This window comes from Coffea eugenioides, chromosome 6, assembly GCF_003713205.1.
Source record: "Coffea eugenioides isolate CCC68of chromosome 6, Ceug_1.0, whole genome shotgun sequence".
Lineage (NCBI taxonomy): Eukaryota > Viridiplantae > Streptophyta > Magnoliopsida > Gentianales > Rubiaceae > Coffea > Coffea eugenioides.
The window spans coordinates 6,936,335-6,959,084 of NC_040040.1; the positions used below are offsets into that span (position 1 = coordinate 6,936,335).

General features: G+C 34.9%; 3 protein-coding genes across 4 annotated transcripts in view; all 3 read right to left on the minus strand.

Annotated features, from left to right (window-relative positions):
- LOC113775764 (beta-glucosidase BoGH3B-like) overlaps positions 1-2,680 on the minus strand; it is a 20,453-nt gene extending 17,773 nt beyond the window's left edge. Inside the window, exon 1 of the mRNA XM_027320770.1 lies at positions 2,475-2,680. The gene's annotated coding sequence lies outside the window, so the exon portion shown is untranslated. The remainder of the gene's footprint in view (positions 1-2,474) is intronic.
- LOC113775763 (beta-glucosidase BoGH3B-like) overlaps positions 1-13,911 on the minus strand; it is an 18,055-nt gene extending 4,144 nt beyond the window's left edge. Inside the window, exons 1-3 of one of the 2 annotated variants that reach the window (XM_027320768.1) lie at positions 13,836-13,911; positions 454-694; positions 128-332 (exon numbers count right to left, since the gene is read on the minus strand). In XM_027320768.1, the coding sequence (XP_027176569.1) occupies positions 128-332; positions 454-691 (443 nt within the window). In that variant the 5' untranslated portion in view covers positions 692-694; positions 13,836-13,911. Of the gene's footprint in view, positions 1-127; positions 333-453; positions 695-1,159; positions 1,426-13,835 lie in introns of those variants that run through there. The other variant, XM_027320767.1, reaches the window with a different exon arrangement.
- Positions 9,435-13,920, minus strand: LOC113775767 (beta-glucosidase BoGH3B-like). Its single transcript, XM_027320772.1, has 10 exons — positions 13,836-13,920; positions 13,044-13,284; positions 12,697-12,901; positions 12,173-12,263; positions 11,935-12,080; positions 10,945-11,188; positions 10,732-10,836; positions 10,463-10,645; positions 10,157-10,358; positions 9,435-10,062 (listed from the first exon to the last, which is right to left on the minus strand). Exons 2-10 carry the CDS (start codon positions 13,279-13,281, stop codon positions 9,575-9,577), a joined length of 1,902 nt encoding a protein of 633 aa, XP_027176573.1. The 5' UTR covers positions 13,282-13,284; positions 13,836-13,920; the 3' UTR covers positions 9,435-9,574.
- Between the last annotated feature and the right edge of the window lie 8,830 nt (positions 13,921-22,750).

Below are 22,750 nucleotides of genomic sequence, written 5' to 3' on the forward strand. Positions count from 1 at the left end.
CATCGTCATCTAGAAACTTAATCACAGCAAAAGGGCAAAACTTTCTAATTCATAAGCCAATATTGGGGAGGTTGTTAGAATAGCTGGAAAGATCCATATACCGATAATCTACCACGTACAAACTTACCTAGTGGCTCCAAGACCAATATTATGAGGAAAAACGGTAGCCTTGTAGACAGTGTTGTGGCCGTGAACAGCGTCAATCCCATAAATCATTGGTATCCCAAGACGCGTAGACAATGAACCCTTTTGGAAATCGTTTACCATGTCCACCCATGTCTCCGGCGAACCCTGCTTAGCTGGAACACTCCCTCCGCCACTCAGTACACTCCCTGCAAATAACTAACATTTTAATCCCAAAAAAAAAAAAAAGAAAAACGACAACACATAACGAGCGCTTCTAATTAACTGCAAAAATCAGTTTTTTTCAAAGTGCAGATTATTGATGCATACCAATGTAGTACTTTTTCATGATCTCTCTGGATGCAACACTACGATCTATCTGTGCCATTTGGCCAATTTTCTCCTCTAAGGTCATCCTGCTCAATAAATCCTTAATTCTAGTATTTATGGGCTGTTTGGGATCCTTATAAGACAAGTACTCTGCTTCTGCTTTCATGGCTGCACAGAAGCAGAACAATGCGATCCCAAAAGCCAGTAAGGAACCCTTTGCCATCTTGAGCCTCAGCATTACCTTCAACAGACAAAAGAGTACAGAAAATTCTATTAGATTCCAAGCATCCCATCAATAAATCTCACTGATGTAAACCGTGGCTTTGGAAAACGTTTAGATAACTGAAGTACAGGGAAGCAGCATTTTCCCAAATTTTGCTGTTTTAAATCTGGAGATAAACTATTCAAGTATTTGGAAGAGCAATTATTGGACAGGAGAATATCTTGGACAGTGGACACACGAAACATGAAACGTGAACATGTATGTCCGTGCGTTTGTTTGACGAAATGGACTTGTTAAAAAAGCGAAGACGAGTGAAAAAGGAAATCTTGGGAAAGTATAAAATTATCAATGTAACACTATGATAGTTAGGAAAATCCCGATATAAACACAAAAGAATGATGCATGATAACACATTGAGCCGTTGTAAAATGAAAAAATTAAAAACATTTAAACAATGCACACATTAAGGCGCGTGTATCTCACCTTGAGCTGCCATTGGATTTGTATTGTGTAGCAATTGGAAACCGTTTTGATCTTATGTTCCCAGTGCTTACAACTCACAAACACCAACATTTAATAGTCATTTGATTGCTTCCCATCGACCCGTTACAAGAATTTAGTCACATGAGATTCCCGCTTGCTAAAAGCCGACTTGCGGATATGATCTTGTTTGGATGGTCAAAATTTAGGCAAGTTATCGTGCACTGGGATTACACCTGATCATACGATCTGTGAGGCCTTACATATTAGGAAAGTCGTTGACTTAATAGATCAACTCCAGCGTGCGTGATCGTGCATTTTGTGTTTAATTTGTTTATTTATTTTTTTAATTTAAGTTGGGTAATGGATACCCAACACAAATACCCAAATCGTCCAAAATATGTATGAATTTTTATTACGTAACCCAAAATTAATTCAATATACAATTTACTCAACCCAACCTCTCAAATTAGTAGGTGAGTTCGATGGATTATTGGATTTTGGGCATAATTGCAAGGTCTATCCAGTCCCATTCCTCCCCCTTAAACAAATGCAGGAAGCTTTTTAGTATTATCTTACGCTTAACGTGGGGATTGGATAAAGTATGAATTGGTCGCTGGTCAGCGGTCATCACTGTTTCGGTGTTTGCTACTTAGTTTATTTTCTAAAAAAAAAAATTGGATAAACAGAAAAGCTGCTCTTTTGGAACATTTCTATGGAGTTTTCCTTCCTCCCCTTTATAATCTTTATTCTCTTTCCATTGCGTAAAGTGGACGGCATTTCATCTGGATCTCAGGACCCGTCTCACGGTATTCTTACCATCAGCATCCCCTTCAATTCGCAAACTAATGGACAACACATAAAACTCAATTAGATAAATATACTAGCAACATATATGCACGAGATTAAATTGAAGAAAGCAGCAATTTAGGAAGCTAAAAATGTATCCCCTTTTGTTTTTTTTGTTTTGGGGTTGGGGGGGGGGGGGGGTGGTGTTAACTGTTAAGTCAAAAATTGGTAATAGCCAAGAGAATAAATTGTATTCAAGCATTCCTTCAAGTTACACGAGTTCTTGGCCAGCGACGTCCACTAGAAAATAATCAGAAAAACTGGAAAGCAATCTGAAGTTTAATCTAAACAGAAATGCAAATTCTTGCACGAACATCAAAAGCACTGAACATAATAGATGGGATAGATTTTAGAGCGAAGAAGTTTTACCATTAGGGCTCCATTCCTTTATTTCAGCAAATGCTTACATATCTAATCCATCTAGAAGCTGATATTCTCAACCCAAGAAGATTAATCCATGGAAACTTACAGTAGCAGAAAATCGCTGATAATCAAACAGTCCAACAGTGGCACTTCTTCTCCGGTGATGATTCTTGCTTGGAGCTGGCCAAACACCCTCGCGGCTCGCAAACAACACCACCAAACGGGTTTGCTGTTAATGCGGAAGAGCATTGAAGTTTGGAAGAATAGAAGATTAAAAAGACGATTGGAGCAGCAAGTTCAGCCAAACGTTATTAGTAAAAAATATTCGAGTGTGGTAGCTTGTTCCGTGGGCAATTTATAAAGAGCACCAAGCCAAGTACTGCTAGATAGAATACGAGCCACTATTTGCACTCCGATCCCTGAAAAGTTCAATAATTAGAAAACACCACTCTATACCTAGCTCGAGAGAGTACACATGACTGGTCCACCACGATTTTTCTTTTCTTTTTTTTTTTTCCCCACAGGCGATCGGTCCCCCATTTTGTGCAACGTATTTGGATATTTCGACTTGTTTAGTGGAAAAAGTCGGCAAGTAAACCTTCACAGCTAGTTTGGGAGTTGAGGATAGAAAAGAAAAGAAGAGAGAGGTTAAGTTATGAGAGAAAATAAAGCATAAGAAAAGAAGAGAATAGATTTTAATGTTATTTGAAAATTTATGAAAGAAAGAAAATGATTTTGAACACATTGATCAATAAATATTCCATTCAACAGTTTTTATGAATATAATGGACAATTTAAAAAATTTTTGTAGCCTTTCCATATCGTTTCTTTGTTTTCTGCCTGATTGGGGATGGAAATTTTTTTTTAACTGTAGCGAGTCTCTTCCTCATCCCAAATCAGCCAAATTCTTTTATTTTTTATTTCATTAAAACTTTTAAACATGAAAAATACCTATCTTTCTCTTTCACGCTTTTCTTTTATATTCAAATCTCATCTCCCAACCTAGCCATTAGAGCTCAACCCCAAGAACTTTTTGTTTCCAAACAAATAAATATAAATATACAGCATATCTCTTGAAAGTCTAACATGGTAAATGATCATAATTCTTAGGTGTATAAAAAAGGCCCAGCCAACATAAAGAGGGAAGAGGCGAAGAGGCGTGGGGATTAGAACAATTTGAATTTCGACCAATTATAAGCCAATCATATATATATATAATAAAGTCGTATTCTCATACTTATCCCTTCATATTTTCTCTTTCTTACGTGGCTTAACGAGACGGCAAGTAGTTTCCTACGTGGCTTGCTCCTTTTTTGTTTGGATATATATCAATTCTTATTTCCTATAAAAATTCTTAATATTATATGATTCTTATTTCCTACCCAAAAAAGGAACTGGAAAGTAATGCGATATAAATAAAAGAGACATAAATTTCCTCTATTAGATATATAGGAATAAATGATAATATCTTTTTTTATAGTGTCCTATTCTTTTTTTTTTAACAGCTTCATCATAGATCCTTTTTATTTTAAGATAATCTACCCATATATAGAACAGCATACAAACAATCTAGACATGAAAATTAAAGAAAGTTAGCCCGAGAAAGTTTTTACAAGACTCACAGTCCCCATGCATAATTGATGTACAAAGAGAAATTACACTTCATCTGATTGAAAAATTCTGGAAAAGTCCATAAAGAAAATGGAGTGTCATCAACCAAAGAAATAAAATCCCATTATCATAGCTAAAGAAAGATGAGATAAAACATTAGATATTTGTTGAAATTTTGCACCCCGAAGGCCCCTACCCTACCCTCCGTTCGTAGTGGCCTCCAATCCAAGAGAAAGGCCTCCGTCCGTAGTGTTCTCCGCGCCGTCTTTTTTTTAAATATATTTCTGCTAATAATTCCTTAATCACAATACATCTCTGCCCAGATGATGGGGAGTATTTCGTGTGTGGACCCACATCATAGGAGTCCATGCACTTAAATGACTCGATATAGTGGAGGTGGTCTTTTAAGATCAGTAAAATCTATCTTGATAACGCGTTTGTAAATTTATTACGTACAGGTTTATATACGTGCATAGTACGGATCACATAAAAGGTCTTATTTCCTATCCAAAGTTATTTGGACGATTATGGTTTTATTTCCTATAAGAATTCTTAATATTATAGGATTCTTATTTTCTACCCAAAGTTACGTACTTTAAGCAACTTAAATTAAGATAAACATACTTTTAATGTTCTTATCAATATTTCTTTGTATTCTTATCAATTCTTATTTCCTATGTCTACACTACATATAGCCTCTAATATATTGATTTCAAGCATCAAATTCATGGTTGGGTATTTCCAGTGCAAGCGGTTGGCATATTAAAGTATCGATTTTGGGTTTCCACTCCTCTTGATTATCAGGTACATTTTCTTTCAATATATATATATTTTTTAAAAAGGCATGTTGATATTCAATTGTAAGAGCTTAGTAACATATCTTGAATTTTGTTTTATTTTCTATTTGTTTTGTATGAAGACATAGGATTTAAATAAGTACTTTCATCGTTATTTTTGTAGGATTTTTTCTAACATGTTTGTTAATTGATTTTTGTGATCATATACTACGATGTTTGTTAATTTGTCTTCAGGAAAAATAACCAAAAACAAAAGGCACTGGAAAGTAATGCGATGTAAATACAAGAGACATAAATATCTCTATTAGATATATCTGCAAATTCATTAGTTAATTAAAAGACTCTGGCCGTTTACTTAATTATAATCTTTACGTATTGTTATACACAAACTTGAATGCGATAAATCATTTATTTTTTTTATACTTAGTTATCCTACTTTGCTATTATGCAGTGATAATAGAAAATCAATAAATGCTGATTTGCACGGATAAATCGAGGAGAATGTTCAAACAGAAAAAAATAAAAACAAGTTTCTGAATAGTAGAATATTATTTGATACTATTTACTGCACTTTTTATTTATTTTCAAGTTTTTGAATGTTATGGTATTGTTGAATGTTATTTTTTCTATTTTTGAATTATTATTCACTGAATTAGATGTTCAAATTTATATTATAAGAATACTTTACATTACAATGCGCACATAGTAATATACTTAAGACAAGTTATAATAGATTATACATTAAATATGTATTTTATATCGATATTTTTATAAATTGACTAAGGTTTATTATTTTTCGACGATTCCCGTTCAACGAAGTGGTACAAAACTAGTGTTATAATAGCGACCTGCCTTCTGTCCTTTGTCCAAGTAAAGAGTCAGATAAACCGTGGCCCACTGGTCCATCCGCACAAGTGTATCGCTGGCTGGAATGCGACTACAAGTTTGCCTCTTCTCTTAATTGACAATTTAACCAATAGATTTTGTACATATAGTGATTCGATCAGAAACATCGTAGTCCGCATAACTAACGGCACTCGGGCGGAGCCAATAATGTATCTCAGGGTGCAATTGCACATTTGCAGCCCCTCAATTTTTTTTGAAGGCTATAGAATGACCTATAAAGAAAATCTAAATTTTTTTTAATAGCTTTACTCTATACACATTATCCACCTACTATATACGCAAGAATTTACATCTTGAAACCTGATGCATAATTTTAATTAATAGTATGTAATTTCATACTATTAGATAATTTGATAACTGCTGCAAATAATAAATAACAAGTTGCAGCAATTTTCCAAAAAAAAATGTGTATTTAGAGCAAATATTTAGTTGTACTAAAAATTTATAAACCAACACATTGTAAGTATAAACTAATGTTGTTATCCCCCGAATAAAGTTCATGACTCAACCACTGAGTAAATCTTAGTTATGGTAATTTTTTATTTTAGTGTGTCAGTAACATCATTCGAACACGATAATCATTTCTGTGCAATTTGAAAAATTTTCAAGGATGACTTAATCTTACTTAATTTAGTTAATATTTTTAAAATATTAAAACCACAAATGTTCGATAAAGAGCTGCTAGTTATTTGTTTAGTTATATCTACCTACTAGATAAGAGAACAACTCAAGTTCTCATTGAATGCCAAGTGTTAAGGTATTATTGGAGGAAGCAATTTTCATTTCTTTATTTTGTTCATTAAGGATTGAGAAATTTCTATTTGGGACTTGGTATCCAAATTGTAAGTATCAATAGTTCCATACTATTTGGGGCTAATTGGTAATAACAGCTTAATTATTTTCCTTTCTTTCTTTTGTTTGTATTTTTATTGGTGGCAAAGGTCAGTTGGGTCCTTCCATGAAAGCTACCTATCAAAATAGTAGCTAACTATTCAGGGTCATTTTTGTACATTTGAAATTATTTCTTTATAATTTTGTGATCAAATGCAAATAGTTGTATACTGTTTGTGGGCTCCATTCATCACATGGGCTCTTTTCTGATTAACTAGATAATGGAGTGAGTCTAATTAGTGTAAGTCATATTAGGCCGGTAAATTAGTGAAACATCCAAATTTGCAAGAGGTTAGTCTAACACTTAACCCTAATGAATTTTTGTCTTGAACATTTTTAGTCATTCTTTAGGTTCAAGAGTCAAGACCCGAAAGCTTTCTCGGTTCTCATCTTTCTTTCGCTGACATAGCTGACTATCAGCCTGCAAAATCCTTGCTTTTCTACCAATTACCTCAACAACTAATTGTACTTCCTTCGATTGCAGCCATAAAAATCTTCCATATGCACGTAAAATTTTCTTTTTTCCCAAAAATCTGCTCACTTTAGGGATGAATGTTGTACCAATTCAATCATTTTTGTACTAGGTTTGAATTTAACAGTGAAATTCTTCTCTTTCCTGAAGTGATGTTTGCTTTTATAAAAGAATTTTTTAATCATGTATGGTACAGCTTCCAAAACCCACCATTTACACAAAAAGGGAAACAACAAAGCCTTCTTATGCCATTTTCTCAGTTTCGCCAATATTGAAGAGAGTAGAGAAAACATAGGTACAATTGTTCTCTTCCCTCCTTCTACTCGTAGTTATATTTTTTTACTTGGAATCATTTTCCCTTTTGTCAAAAAGGCGCCCCTGTTGTTCTTATAAATCACCATCAATGATTTAAATTTTCTCTAATTTTTAGATTTGTCTGCATCAAGGTAGAGATTTAAGTTTCAAAGTGATTTAACAAGGTTTGTCTTATTGCATTAAATTTAAGTACTATTATGTGTATGATTTTATGCCTGAAAGAATAAGTGAGATGGTAGCTTTTTGGATTAGGTTATATCTATCTTTTAGATCAAGGATAACACTTACAATTCTTTTCTATACCTGATAGGAAAAAACTCATGCTTATCACTTTGTACAATGAATTTGAACATGATGAAGGAAGCAAAATAGCAAACATGTTTAACACTGCCCCCCTAATCATAGTTATGCACATCAAAGTAACTACATTCAATAGTAAAACTTTCTCTATGCATTATAATTGTTTACTAATAGACTTCTAAATGCTTCATATATTCTCTTACTAAAAATTTTCATGATATCTGTAGTTCTATCCTACTAAAAATTTTCATGATTTCTGCAGTTTTGTCATTCACTGCAAGATAGTCGTCTGATATTCTAATAAATCCTCTACTGCTAGGTGAACTCTTTTTGACGCAATGGTAAATTTAATCTTCTTTTTACTTTTGACTATAAAATATTAATGCACTCCCATGGTGATTTCTCTATCTGTATTCTGACTATAATCATTCAGGTGTACTTTGAACAAGAAAGAAATCAAGAATTTGCTTGTATATGTACAAGCAGAATAGTGAAAAGAAGCCATGGCTTTCTAGAAAGTCCATCTCGAAATGAAAATTTATCAGCAAAAACACCATGCAAACATCCAACAGAGACTACTCAGCAGTCTACTAAAGAAACAGCTCAATAGAACACTCCACCTAGCAATATCCAAGATAGTCCAACAAAGAAAGTTAAAGCCAAGCAGGTCTGAAATTGCCTAATTTTGTACTTTTGTTAAGTCTTCTGTTAACTAGCTGAATGACTGCCTCCATTGCTTAGACAATCTTTTTTGAATTATGTTACGATACGTTATTCTTTTCACTCAAGAAATAATAGATCCCAATATAATTATTAATAGTTTAGTTAGCAATGCAATACTTCCGTAAGCAATGAATCTTACTTAGAGCTGCTACTATGTAGTGGCTAGCACTGAAGTACATGTCCTGCTAAAACATGAATGGCTTGGTTAATGTAATCTATGGTTGTGATTTGCATATGATTTACCCTTTGAACTGACAAATACATTATGAAGTTTGAGCAAATTATCCTCATTATTACAGCAGATACAAACAACAAAAGAGTTAAATAGACAGCAAAAATTTTTTGGCCCACAATTTAGTTATTGATATTACTGGGCAGGCCGGTGCTTGGCACGGCCAGACCCATGCTAGTATATATATATATACACAAACACACAAACCTACAAGTGACATATAAAGGAGTGAGATAATATCAATTGACCCAACAAAAATAAAAAAATGTGGTTGCTTGCATTGGTGGATTTGGTACCATTTTTAGCCGCGGTAGAGATTTTGTCAACCAAGATGAGTCAGGCTGACTGGATTTTAGATTTCCATCTCTACTATTGAAGATTGAAGATCGCAATGAACTAGCATCTCTTAGCTTATCGGCTACCAAAGACCTTGCAAGAGTAGGTGCCATCCACTCACGAGTGGCCGGCCCAAGACCATTATGTCCGAGTCCACGACCCACATTGAAGTGTAAACTCAACCCGCCAGCCGCAACACTGACGTGTACATAAACCCACCGGCTCTTTTCTTTTCTTTAAAAAAAAAAAAAAAGAGATAAGGCCACCTTGAAATTTTCCTTTTCTTTTTTTCCTTTGGCACAATTGTCCCATTAATTAATGTTACTCACGTCATGAGATTTTTTTTTTTTTTTTTTCGTGTTGGTGCATCAGTAACATGATTTCTTCCACAATGGTTTCTCTGATTTATATCTGATTCAGCACTACAGGTTTTAAAGCTTGGGCATTGGATGGATGATGCTTAGCTTAAAAAAGCTTTCCACCTTAAAAGCAAATTAGTAAAACTATACTAGAATGAAAATACACTTCACATCACTGGCACCAATTTCATCAACTAGTAGCCTGTTATTTTTCATTTTCCACCAAAAATATGTTTGAATCAGAAAATTTTCTCACTCAGGGTTTCAGTTGCCCTTCTTGGCTTCTGTGTCCAGGCCATATCCAAATGGGTACAACGGGTCATAATGTCTGTCCCCGACGTTCATGGGCAGTTGATCAACCGTCTTGAACCATGTATGAGGAAGCTTGCCCGTGAAACCATAGTCACCAAATAAAACATCAGCAACCCCTTGGCCCTCAGTTCCTGGAAGCCAAGCAGCTACAAGTGCATCTATTCGATTCACGTATGGCTGAATGACGACAGGCCGGCCGGTGATCAGAACTACAACGCATTTCACAGACCCACAAACGTTAGTAATGGTACTAGGGCCTGGTTCAGGAATTGTCAAGTTTAAGCTGTCCCCGAATGTTTCAGCATATGGTGGCTCTCCCACCACAACAACCGCATAGGAGAACTTGTTGGACTTGACGAATTCTGCATCAGGTTTTTCGCTGTACACAACTTCTGTTGTTGGATCAACTGCATTTCTTATACCAGTCAGGATTGTGGTACCTGTTTACCAGAAAAGAATAAGTTGGAGTCAGTTACCAGTACGAATAAATGCCATCACTGCTACTGCTATCAGCTAAAATGATAACCAAAGAACCTTTTGTGATGTTGCCGCTGAGGCCTTGCCACTCAATTGTCCACCCACCACATTGGTTACCAATATTATCAGCGTGGGTTCCTGCAACTAGAATGCGTTTCGCTTTCTTGGGGAGGGGTAGCAATGGCTTGTCTGCGGATTCACCATTCTTCAACAGCACAAGAGATTTCCTCACTGCTTCTCTTGCCAGGTCTCTGTGCTCCTGTTAACGTTAAAAAAGTGTTTAAACCTGGGGTCAAATGATCTCTCAACTTCTCTTTCATCTTTTCTATTCAATCCGCTCTTTGTAAATCGACACCCACTTACCTGCAAACCAACGTATTTGGTCATGCTATAGTCGGCCAATGGGTGCTCAAAGATGCCCATCGTGAACTTCACCCTCAAAATCCTCTTCACTGCATCATCAATTCGGCTCATTGGAACAAAATTGTTCTTAACCAGGAAGGTTAGACCATCAATGAATTCTGTATAGTTGTATGGAATCATCATCTGCAATATCCGGAAAATAACACAAGTCCTTCAACATTTAGCAGAGTAGATTAATATTATAAGCTTGTTAAGCAAATCAGACTGACCATGTCAATTCCAGCGTTGACACCAGTGACAATTGAGTATGTGTAATTTGCATGAGGAGGAGAGGTAATCCTGTCAATGCCTTCCCAATCTGAGATGACAAATCCCTGAATAATAATTCAGAACTTAATTAATCCTGTGCTTGATTGAAGATGTCGAATGTGGAACTGGAAGCAGGAAGGAGTACTTTTTACTTTCGAAACAGATTAGTTTACCCGAAATCTGAGTGTGTTCTTAAGAAAACCAGTGATCATTTCACGATTAGCATGCATCTTTATTCCATTCCAGCTTGAATAGGAGATCATGACAGTCGATACACCCTTGATAATTGCATTATAATAGCCGGCCATATGGATGCTAAGCAAACCATGCCTGCTGATCACTGTATTATTCTCATTGATGCCTTCAGTCGTTCCTCCATCACCAACAAAGTGCTTAGCACATGCAGCAATGTTCTTTCTGCCAAAAAAAAAAAAAAAGATTAATCAAGAATGCAAACTCCGAAGGTACAGGGTATACAATTTCTGGGAAATTATTATCTATTCCTAGAATAATATTTTAAAAATTATACAGATTTTAGGTCGAATGGAGTAATTTTCATGTATCTTCTAATCGATACCGGGTAGAGCTAAACAACCTCCCAAGTCCAAGTTTTGAAGCTTTGAACGGTCAATTGCACTTTCTAACCTTTTTGTGGGCGTATGGTTAGATATCTTATTTACTAGTAGATGTTCTTTGTTACCCCTGTTTTAAAGTTCAATCTGGTCCACATCAGTTCTTGACAAAAAAAGCAAAAGCTAACATCCAACTGATGTTGCTTTCCCATGAATGCTAGCGTGCAATCTTCCATCAATATATCTCTTTCATCCCCTTGGAACAAGAAGATTTTAGCACCCAAAACTTGAATTGTAAGGATGGCAAATGTTGACTTTGGATTCTTGAAAAGTTTTAGCCCGGCAAGGACAATAAAGGCTCGCGTTCAAGTTGATTTAGATCGTCCAACACGACTTGAATGGCTTGAATAAGACGAAGGATATTTCCAATTATCCACAAAAGGGCAGCTAATTGAAGTTTATGATATATTACTAGTAATTTTCACACTGGATCCAGGATTTATATGTGCTTCAGAAAGAAAGACATCGTTGTTCATTACTTTATGAATGAATCAAGAAAATGATGGAATAAGAGGAATTTGTAATACTTACTGGCCAGCAAGATAAGGAACCCCTAAGCGGCCATTGGACGGGATTTCTCCTTGTAATCCCGGGATAATCTCAGTCATTGCTCTCACAATTTTGGGATCTTCACTATAGCTTTCATAACACCGGCCCCATCTGGGATCTCTGCAGACCTAATCACAGATCGGAAAGGGCACTTATTTTGATTGTTCAATGTACTCTGAGCTGCATAACAATTAATGGTTCATAGAAAGAGTTAAATTACCGCAACGCAAGGTGCAAAAGCATATTGAATGCCTGTAGCCCTCACTTCAAGGGCAGTTGCAGCTCCAATCTTCTTCGCCAGTGCAGGGTCCCTGCTCAAGCCGGTAACTCAAAGAGTTTAATTGCCACATTCAATTAAAGATTCAATATTGAAAAGATAGATATCAAATTATGCCAAAAAGAGCCGTATTCCTGCTAAATCCCTCCCCGTCCTTCCCCCCTAGACAAGAACTTCATCTGCAGCTTTTTCATAAAACAACAAACAAAATGGTGGACTTCAGCTACTACAATACAAGAGTGCGTTTTGGAGTACTGACCAAATTATAAGCAAATAACTCACGTCAAATAATTGTAATGCGAACTACTAGCCTCCTAAATAGTGGTCGTAATCAAAGGAGATGTGGATTAATCATCGTCATCTAGAAACTTAATCACAGCCAAATGGTCGTAATCAAATGAGATGGGGAGGTTGTTAGAATAGCTGGAAAGATCCATATACCGAGAATCTACCACGTACAAACTTACCTGGTGGCCCCAAGACCAATATTATGAGGAAAAACGGTAGCCTTGTAGACGGTGTTGTGGCCATGAACAGCGTCAATCCCATAAATCATTGGTATCCCAAGACGCGTAGACAATGAACCCTTTTGGAAATCGTTTACCATGTCCACCCATGTCTCCGGCGACGCCTGCTTAGCTGGAACACTCCCTCCGCCGCTCAGTACACTCCCTGCAAATAACTAACATTTTAATCCCAAAGAAAAAGAAAAACGACAACACATAACGAGCTCTTCTAATTAACTGTGACTAGTAGATAACAGAATCTAATCGCAAAAATCAGTTTTTTCAAACTGCAGATTATTGATGCATACCAATGTAGTACTTTTTCATGATCTCTCTGGAGGCGACACTACGATCTATCTGTACCATTTGGCCAATTTTCTCCTCTAAGGTCATCCTGCTCAATAAATCCTTAATTCTAGTATTTACGGGCTGTTTGGGATCCTTATAAGGTAAGTACTCTGCTTCTGCTTTCATGGTTGCACAGAAGCAGAACAATGCGATCCCAAAAGCCAGTAAGGAACCTTTCGCCATCTTGAGCCTCAGCATTACCTTCAACAGACAAAAGAGTTCAGAAAACTGTATTAGATTCCAAGCATCCCATCAATAAATCTCACTGATGTAAACCGTGGCTTTGGAAAACGTTTAGATAACTGAAGTACAGGGAAGCAGCATTTTCCCAAATTTTGCTGTTTTAAATCTGGAGATAAACTATTCAAGTATTTGGAAGAGCAATTATTGAACAGGAGAATATCTTGGACAGTGGACACACAAAACATGAAACGTGAACGTGTCCGTGCGTTTGTCTGACGAAATGGACTTGTTAAAAAAGCGAAGACGAGTAAAAATGGAAATCCTGGGAAAGTATAAAAAAATTATCCATGTAACACTATGATAGTTAGGAAAATCAAGAAACACTATCAAGAATCTTGAAAAAGGAACCAAGAAGTCCCTAAAAAAAGAATGGAACCAAAAGTTTTATCTGAACGTATGAGATGCCCAGGAACACAGTCCAATGCTATTATAGAATCAGAGCCTACTGTCACCGATAGCCACTGAGTGGTGGTCTATGGCTGCCGATTCAAGGAAGGGATGGAACTTACAGAGGATGCAGCCAAAATTGCACCCCAGCACACCAACCACTAATATGCTTTTAGTAGTACAGTGTTTCTTTGTCGCTGATATAGAGAGAGAGAGAGAGAGAGAGAGAATACACAGCTGCAGATGAAATGGGATGTAGAGGGATGCCATTTATAGAAAAAGGTTCTGTCATTTAATTGGCTTGGTTACCCATTGATGCGGAGATGCCCTCCATATTGTGCTGTAAAAGTCTGATAGTAAGTTTGATAATAGGGTACTGAAATGCTGGTCCACGTACACGGCAGCCCCAAGTTAAGACAGTAATGGAACTTTGACGTATTTGTAAGGTAGGGGATTTAAACTAGTAATAAATTAATGTAAAAATAATTCAAAACGTATCTCATATTTTATTAAATAAATTTTCTTTCTCAATTTTAATATGTTAATTTTGCATTTTTTATCAATTTAAATTAATAAAATTTAGTTTCAACCTAAATTTTCAATTACCTTTCAGTCTAAATTCATCACGTGATCCACATACAGTTATTTTTATGTACAAAAATGTTAGATCCCATTTTTTATAGCAAAAAAATATAGATTAGCTCATATCTCATTTTTTGAACAAAAAAAATAAATATGATTCAAGTCAAATCCTATTTTTTTGAAGCAAAAGTAAATATTGATTAGGTTATTTGTTTAATTATAAATGAGATCTAATCTTTTTACTCCTTAAAAAATAACTATGTGTGAGTCCTGTGATGAATTCAATATGAAAAATGGTTGAAAACTTAGGTTGGAATCAAATTTTATTGATTGATTCTGTAATGGATGTAAATTTAATATTTTTAAAATAAAAGATGAAAAAAATCATTTGATAAAATGTGAGAAACTATTTAAATAAGTTTTCCATGACTGATTTACTTCTCTCAGTAACTGCTCTATCTTGTACTCTCTCCTTTTTTTTTTTGGGACACATTTTTTTAGCTGATTTCCTTGGTTGTTTGAACAATAACAAAGCGTAATACTTGCGTGATTTTTTTTTTCTTCTTGGGAAATTTGGTCGAACACTCAACACGAATACAAATCAAGCTAACAACTTCTAGAAAGTTGAGATTTTGATTTTCCTAAAAATCAAACTTAAATAATGTACATAGATTGTAATTTTTTGTCAAAAAATATTTATTTATATCACAAACATATTTTTCAACACATTTTTTATTTTTCTAATTACCTTTTTATCTCACATATATCACATCATAAAAAGTATTACAATAATTATTATAAATAATATTTCAAATAGTTTCCTATCCAAACACGCCAAGAACTATTTGCTCTTTTGTTTTCTGTTTCATTAATCATATGTCAGTAGGCAAAACACTCTAAAATTCTCTCAGATCTCATTATTATTGCAATAAATACCAAAATCCAATATCCCAGATTATATTCCTAATATCAATTTGGATTCTTTACTTTGGGCCGAATAAAATTTTGTCAACACCCTAAGTGGTACTCATGTAGTTTTCTTTTTTATTTTCTCAGAGACAAAAAGAGTAGCCCCCAAAAAAAAAGAAGAAGAAAAGAAAAATATATAGTGGTATGAATCAACTCATGTCGGTGGCATTTCTTGTCATTTGAAAAATTAACGCGATATCTTTCGTACTTTTTTGTTTTGTTCTTTTTTTTTTACCAGAGTGGAGACTATGAATAAACTAATGAAGACGATCTCACGCAGCGCTTAAGGTCAAATTCGTACCATTACATTTGTCCAGTCCCATTCCTCCCGCTTAAACAATTGCGGGTAGCTGTTTAGTATTATCTTACGCTTGACGTGGGGATCGGATAAAGTATGAATTGGTCGCGTCGTCACTGTTTCGGTGTTTGCTTCTTAGTTTATTTAAAAAAAAATAAAAATTGGATAAACAGAAAAGCTGCTCTTTTGGAACATTTCTATGGAGTTTTCCTTCCTCCCCTTTATAATCTTTATTCTCTTTCCATTGCGTAAAGTGGACGGCATTTCATCTGGATCTCAGGCCCCGTCTCTTGGTCCAGTTTCACGATGGAGAACATTCTTTTTTAAATTCCTAAATTTGAACGATAAAAAAAATAATTTATAAAAAAATAACAATATGATTTCTAAAATCAAAAATCTACTAAAACAAGATACACAAATTACTTATATATTAGATGAAATCTCAAAGAATCCCACGATTCAATATATTAAATTTAAAAATACATGTCTATTTTATTAATTAATGAAAATTGTATCTTACCTCAAATTCAAATTTTTTATTTTTGAATCCTTTTATTCAAATTCGCGAGGAGCTAGATGAGAAGAAATTCTCACGTCTGGTTCTGTAGTAGAGATGTAATTCAGAAAGAACCATCAACTATAACCCCAAAAGAATCAGATTCCGTAAACAACATAGATGAAGAATGAAAGGAATATCTTATCGAGGGAATCGTATATGTTTCGGTAAATTTGAGCGGTGTTTTACTACAAATCACAAGTTTCATATTAGCCGCAGTATGAATACTGGAAATTATGATCAAGGATTCCTTTATCAACCGGCATCTACTTTTACTTCAGAAATACCTACTGAAACATTTTTCAAATACAAAAGTTCAGTCTCTTCCCATGAATTGGTGAATTAGACAGTATTTCTTTGTACAAAATAAAAAAAATCTTCATAAATTTCATCGTAAAGGTGAAATACTTAATACAAATAAAAATATGGGAGAAATAAAAAAGATGCAGGGTCGTTTGTCTGCTTGGCTAGTCAAGCATGGGGGTTTCCTATAGAAGATAGATATTTTTTCATAATGGTGTTGATGAAAATATAAATATATCAATCAATGATTACCATTTTCTTTTTCTGATTTTGTTTTCTCATTCCCTCTTGTCCGACCAATGAAAACTGTAGAGGCCCCGTCCTGGACCTGTACACGTGGCAGCCCAGGGCGATCCAAGCTGGACTTGGACCCCGGGCCCATGGGGAACCAGCCCCGGTCACGCGGCGGCTAGAGCTCTGTGGGGCTCCCGAGAGCTACCCCGCAGAGGGCGGGGAGAATCCCCCTCAGCGCGGGATTGGGAGCTATCCCCCTCAGCGCGGGGAGAATCCCCCAGTCCCGAAGCGTACGGAGGTCGGACTCCTAAGAAGGCATAAGTAGTAACGCACAATGACTGCGCAAGGTAAGCTCACTATTGGCAACTCACTCCCGACTGCTTTGCTGTTAGTACACTCCCCACTCACCGGAAAACTAACTTGACCGTCGGAGCGCCCTCGGGGACTACCTCGGCGCCCCTGTTAGTTCACTCTCTCGTTTTTCTTTCAGGCTTAGGACGCGCTCTTTCCATCAGCTCGCCGAGCTCATCAGGTCAACTCGGTCCGGGGAAGTTCCGTGCTTCTTCAAAAACTATTTTTTACTCATATCAAGGACATGAGTGACTTAGTACTATTCAGATAACCATTATTTGGCTTCAAATTATTTACTTGCATTACAAACACAATTTTTAACATATTTTTTTATCTTTTCAATCATTTTTTTATATCGTATATATCAAATCACAAAAAATATTACAATAATTATTTAAAATAATATTTAAATAATCACTTATCCAAACACGTATTTTTTGAAATTACGAGTTCGTTTGGATGACATGTTTATTAGGTGTTTATCTAAAATTTTATTATATTTATTTTTTAAAAAATACTGATATATGTCCAAAACACTATTTTTTCCAAATATCCCCCTTTTTACAAATATCCCCCTTTTTACCTCGGGTGCTACTCGCCATCCACCACTGCTACCGGCCTCCAACGTCATTACCATATTTAGCTTCTTTTTTTTTTCATTTTATTAGACCTTGTGGGTATTTTAGTGTATTACTAAATATGCTGTTTTGTAAACTTTTATTTCCTAAAAAGTTACCGAATAGACCCTATGTTTAATTTTATATGTAATCCTATTGGTGGTTCCCAATTCGCTTGAGAACAATTTAATTTAAAATTTTATTTGAATATGTTTGACATTGATCAATGTACACTCTTTGAGAGGAGTCTTATATGGTATTTGTTTGGATCAGTGTATTTGAATTGACTAAGTTTTATATACAAGTGAGTTTGATCCACTTTCACGAGAATGATAGTGTTTCCAAAATTCATTGTTGATGTAAGAACTATGTTGGTAAGCGCTCTGTAAACAAGTTATAGTTTTAAGGATGTACTTTGATATGTGGTTACTTCTTTGATATGTGATAGTAATCGGAATTGAATCCATCAATTTTATTTTAACATTTTACTACCAAAAAATATTATGACTTTGTTTTCTTTACCCAAAAAATATATATATTTTTAAAAAAAAAGACGACAAAGAGACAGAGAGACGGGGAAAAGACTGAACTGAAGAGAGTAGTACTACCTTAGTTAAAAATCGAGTAGCCACTGAAAAACTATACCAAATTTTCGATGATACCATTCATGTGAGTAAGAAACATCGATAATGGTTGGGTAAATTACCAATCACGATGCTTATCCACTTATTCCTCTTACCTCTGCAGTTATAAGTTATAACCAAATCAATATGTAATCAAAACCTTGTCCCTTGTTTTGCTTGAGTTGTCTTCTTTCGGCTCCAGAAATTTTTACTTTTCTCGGTATAACCCAGTATTCAAACAAGCCAGTTGGGCAGATTTTTTTTGGACTTCGGAGAACCAGAGTGCACGTGTTGTCATTAATTATGAGAATAAAATTTGTGCTATAAATCATATTAATTAAAACATATCAATTTTTAATATTTTCGCAACATTATTAATAAGTTTCGAAATGCCAGAAGCCTTATTTAACAATTAATTTAGAAGAAAGATGAATGTCCATTTGAAAAAGACACTCGCCTAACTAGTGTATAGTAACAGTTAATAGCTGTGGCTGAAAGATATAATTGTTTAAAATAAATACAACAAAATTGAAAAGTTGATTAGAAATATGATACACAGAGAATACGAGTCTATGCATGGTTAATAGCAAAGTATGTGAGGTCTAGTTGGAAAGGCCCTTTCTTTAAAAAATAAAAATAAAAATAAAAAAAATTAGACGCAACAAGCCAGAGGCGCCAATTGCCACCGTGCCCGTGAATCCGTTTCACCATCATGCTTATTCGTTTTTGTATCTTTTCTTACCTCGCATTAACTACGATCAACTTAAATTAAAACTCAACGGCTAAAACTTCCCACGTGACGCTGTATATCTTACCACATCATAATTCATTTGCATTATTGTCGAAACGATGCAAAAGCGGACCAATTAATCCGAGTTTTGGTCATAAGATCTTCCTGCTGAAGGACTAATCAATTGAGTTACCACTCTCCTCTTTGCGTCTAATTTAGATATACTAGAAGAGCAAACAATTCTCTCATTATAATATAACTAGGCATTCGACCCCGCGGCTGTCCCGGGGTGCCCATACTATGTAAAAGTCTCTGGAAAATTCGCAGATCATGAATATGAAAGCAAAAAGCATGTGCCTTTTTTATATATAGATGATCGCTATTCAATAGGCAAAGAGATAACAAACATGGTATGCAAAATCAAATAGAACAAAGCAGAATAGACTGAGCAGTAAGCAAAGGAGAAGCAATTAAGCGAATAAAGGATTGCTTTACCTGAATAATAAACGGCTAATAGGATCGCGGAAAACTTGGGCGCACTAAATGAACTGGTATGATCATGGAAAAGGCACACACAGTGAGCATGAGCAAAATACACCAAAATGGAAAAAGTAAGGAGATTTTTTAAATTTGTTAACAGTTTATGGAGTCAGCTAACGTAAAAAAATTCAGAGTTAATGTAGACTAAAAAGCTGCACCAAAGAAAAATGATTCTGCGCGAAGTACTGAGTTTTTTTGCAAAAATCATGGAAACAAAACAGATATTCTTAGGTAATTAATCGGGAGGAAAAAAATGATAGATAACATAAATTCAACCACAAGAAAAAGAAAATAAGTAACTGCAGATTAACTAAGAGCAAACGAGGAAAAGGTCAACCAGGAAATGCAGTAAAGAAAAACAATGACGTATCTGATTAAAGCCGGCGCGAAGCTGAGAATTCGACACAGGGATCAGGGAAAGCTAATAGAAAATAAAGAGCTAACAGAAAGGCGCAAGAGAGAAGAGAAACATCTCTAAAGCATTATAATAGCTGCTAGACTGTAGATGAAGAAAACCAAATGAAAGAAACTGAGAGCGAAAAGGTTAATGCAGACAGAATGCATAACCTTCAACAATACAAAGAGTTTGTGGCCTGGCAGAACGAAGCACGTGCATGCATTAAATGTGACTAACGATTGCAAGTCTACTATGACTGTATGTAATCTGTGAAAGAACCGAATGAAACAAGCATATCTCTAACTTTAAGTACACGACATGAGCTGTACCTACAGGTGTAACTTGTAATCTGTAACCACGTAAAATAAATTTTGCGCCATGTAACCTTTAATAACCAGAGAAGAGCCACGTAAAATTTGATAGCATGCGGTGGCATCATAGAGGAATTGCTATGTATTTTGCTAAACAGACGCAAAAACTTTAAATTAATAATTGAGAAGGTAAAAAATATTTATTAGATAAACAGGAAATTTAAATTTGTGTCCATATGTATACATATATATATAAACATTTATTAGATACAAACAAAATTTAAATTTGTGTCGATATATATACATATATATAAATTTCTGGAAATAAATATTCTTGTCAATATATATTTTTGGCTAAAAATCAGTTATATATAAAAAAAACACAGAAATAATCATCACTTTGCCAATATTAAAACTCAAAAGCTTTAAATCAATAGTATTAGATACATACATAATCTGTCTTGATGTGTACCTTTTTTAAAAAAATCCATATTTTTTTTGACATGTATATTTGGTTCATAATTGATTTATATTTTATATTTCTTAGATATGGAGATATGTTATTTTGCGATTTATATTTATTAGATATAGACATATTAGAAAATAAAACACGATCATAATAGCAAAAGGAAACAATTAACTTGTAACTGGAGCGTGAGGGGAAGCTTTAAACTAATATAATGCAGTATATATATATATTAATATTAAAACCAAATTTGTGGCGGTCACATATTGCGAGCAAAAGACACCTGGAGCTTTACGGGCACATATTGGGAGCAGAAGACATAGTATTCTATATTGGAACACGTGTAAAGATTTGTAATATAATAATTTTTGTAATGTAGTATGGATTTGTCATATTTTGTATTATTTTGAATGATTATGATTTTGATATGTTTTTCTATTGGTAGAGTAAGTAATTGTTTTGCAATTTTTTGGTATTTTTATTGTTTACGGTATATTTATGTTTTCTCTAATTGTGATTTGATTATTGGTTCTAATTAATTTTATGCTAGCGAAAGTTGCAAGAAACTTGTAAAGAGTAATTTGGCAGCCAAAGTTGGTGATTTGTTTGCCTATCTTTTTTTTTTTTTTTTGCTATATATGGATGGATATAGTAGCTATGGATGGATACAGTAGCATTTTTTTTTGTTTATGAAATCCAAACACAATGAACCAACATAATACGGCAGACCATAAAAGATTTCGCAAAAACCATGAGAGGTCCAAGAAATCTGGGCAGGCATATGCAGCAGGCAACGGGCCAACCACTACTTGCAATAAAAAGACGGAAAAGGCCAAAATCTGCAGAGAAACAACAACGAAACCAGTGTAAAAGGGTAAAATTGGAATAAGGCGACCAAAATTTAGAACCTGTGGCCGACAAGCATGAAACAGAGATGATCCCACAATGACTTCCATCACACCTACAAAGACAAATGAAGACAAAATCAACGCTCAAATTACAAAATAACCAGCGGAATCACTGTAGCAGGGCCTTCCGCGCCTTATGTAGTTAGAGATATTCGTCATTTTTATTAGATATGGTGTATTTGTGACATGTCTGGCGCGGCAACCAAACCATCGGCCCGCGGCCAGGACTAAAATTAGGGACATTTTTTTTTAAGGATATCATAACTAGTGCTGCAAACGAATCGAGTTGAATTTTGACTTAGTTTTATTAACCTCAAACTCGAATTCGAACTTGACGAATTGTCAATTCAAAGTTCAAGCTCCAAAAAATTAAAAATTAAAATTTTATTTTTTAAAAAATAAATAAAATAATATTTTTTAATAAATAATAAAATATTATGAATATATATGTAATTTTAGTGTTAAAATAATATATATATATATATATATATATATATATATATATACACACACTCAAGCTCACGAGCGAGCTTAATTTTTTTGAACTCGAATTTGATCAACTCAAACTCAAGTCGAGCTATGACTCAAGCGGGGTTCGATTCGTTTGTAATGCTAACATAACCATCCCAGGGAGGGCTACTTCTACTCCCTAAAATCAGGGATAAAAAGATGATAAGATGAGCTGGGACACATTAGTGGGAGGTGCATTTCTGGATGATGCTACGGGACAATGACAGGGAAATAAGAATCAAGATGGCGGCTAAGGGAACTCAACAACTGCTGCTGCCGCTGGTTATAGTCACTTAGCCAGTGCTATGATGCTGATCTTTGAATGCAACGAATAGCTTTTGGATAACAATTTAAGGCATTTCCACGCCTTCTCATCCCAGTGTCAATGACACATCATATTGATCCACGGCTTGGACTGATGAACTCGTAGTTGGACATAGATAGAAGGTAAACAACAATTCATATTCTGAAATTTGCTTACACAGTAGACAAATACTGCAGTATTTTAGGTTAGCGTTATCTGTATACCTCGCTTTTGCAAACTAATAATTGAATGAAGTTTGTTTGACCAAAAAAATCCCCTATAATAATTAGTAACTTACATGGGTACGGCAGAAGGCTTTCCTAGAATCACGACCCTTT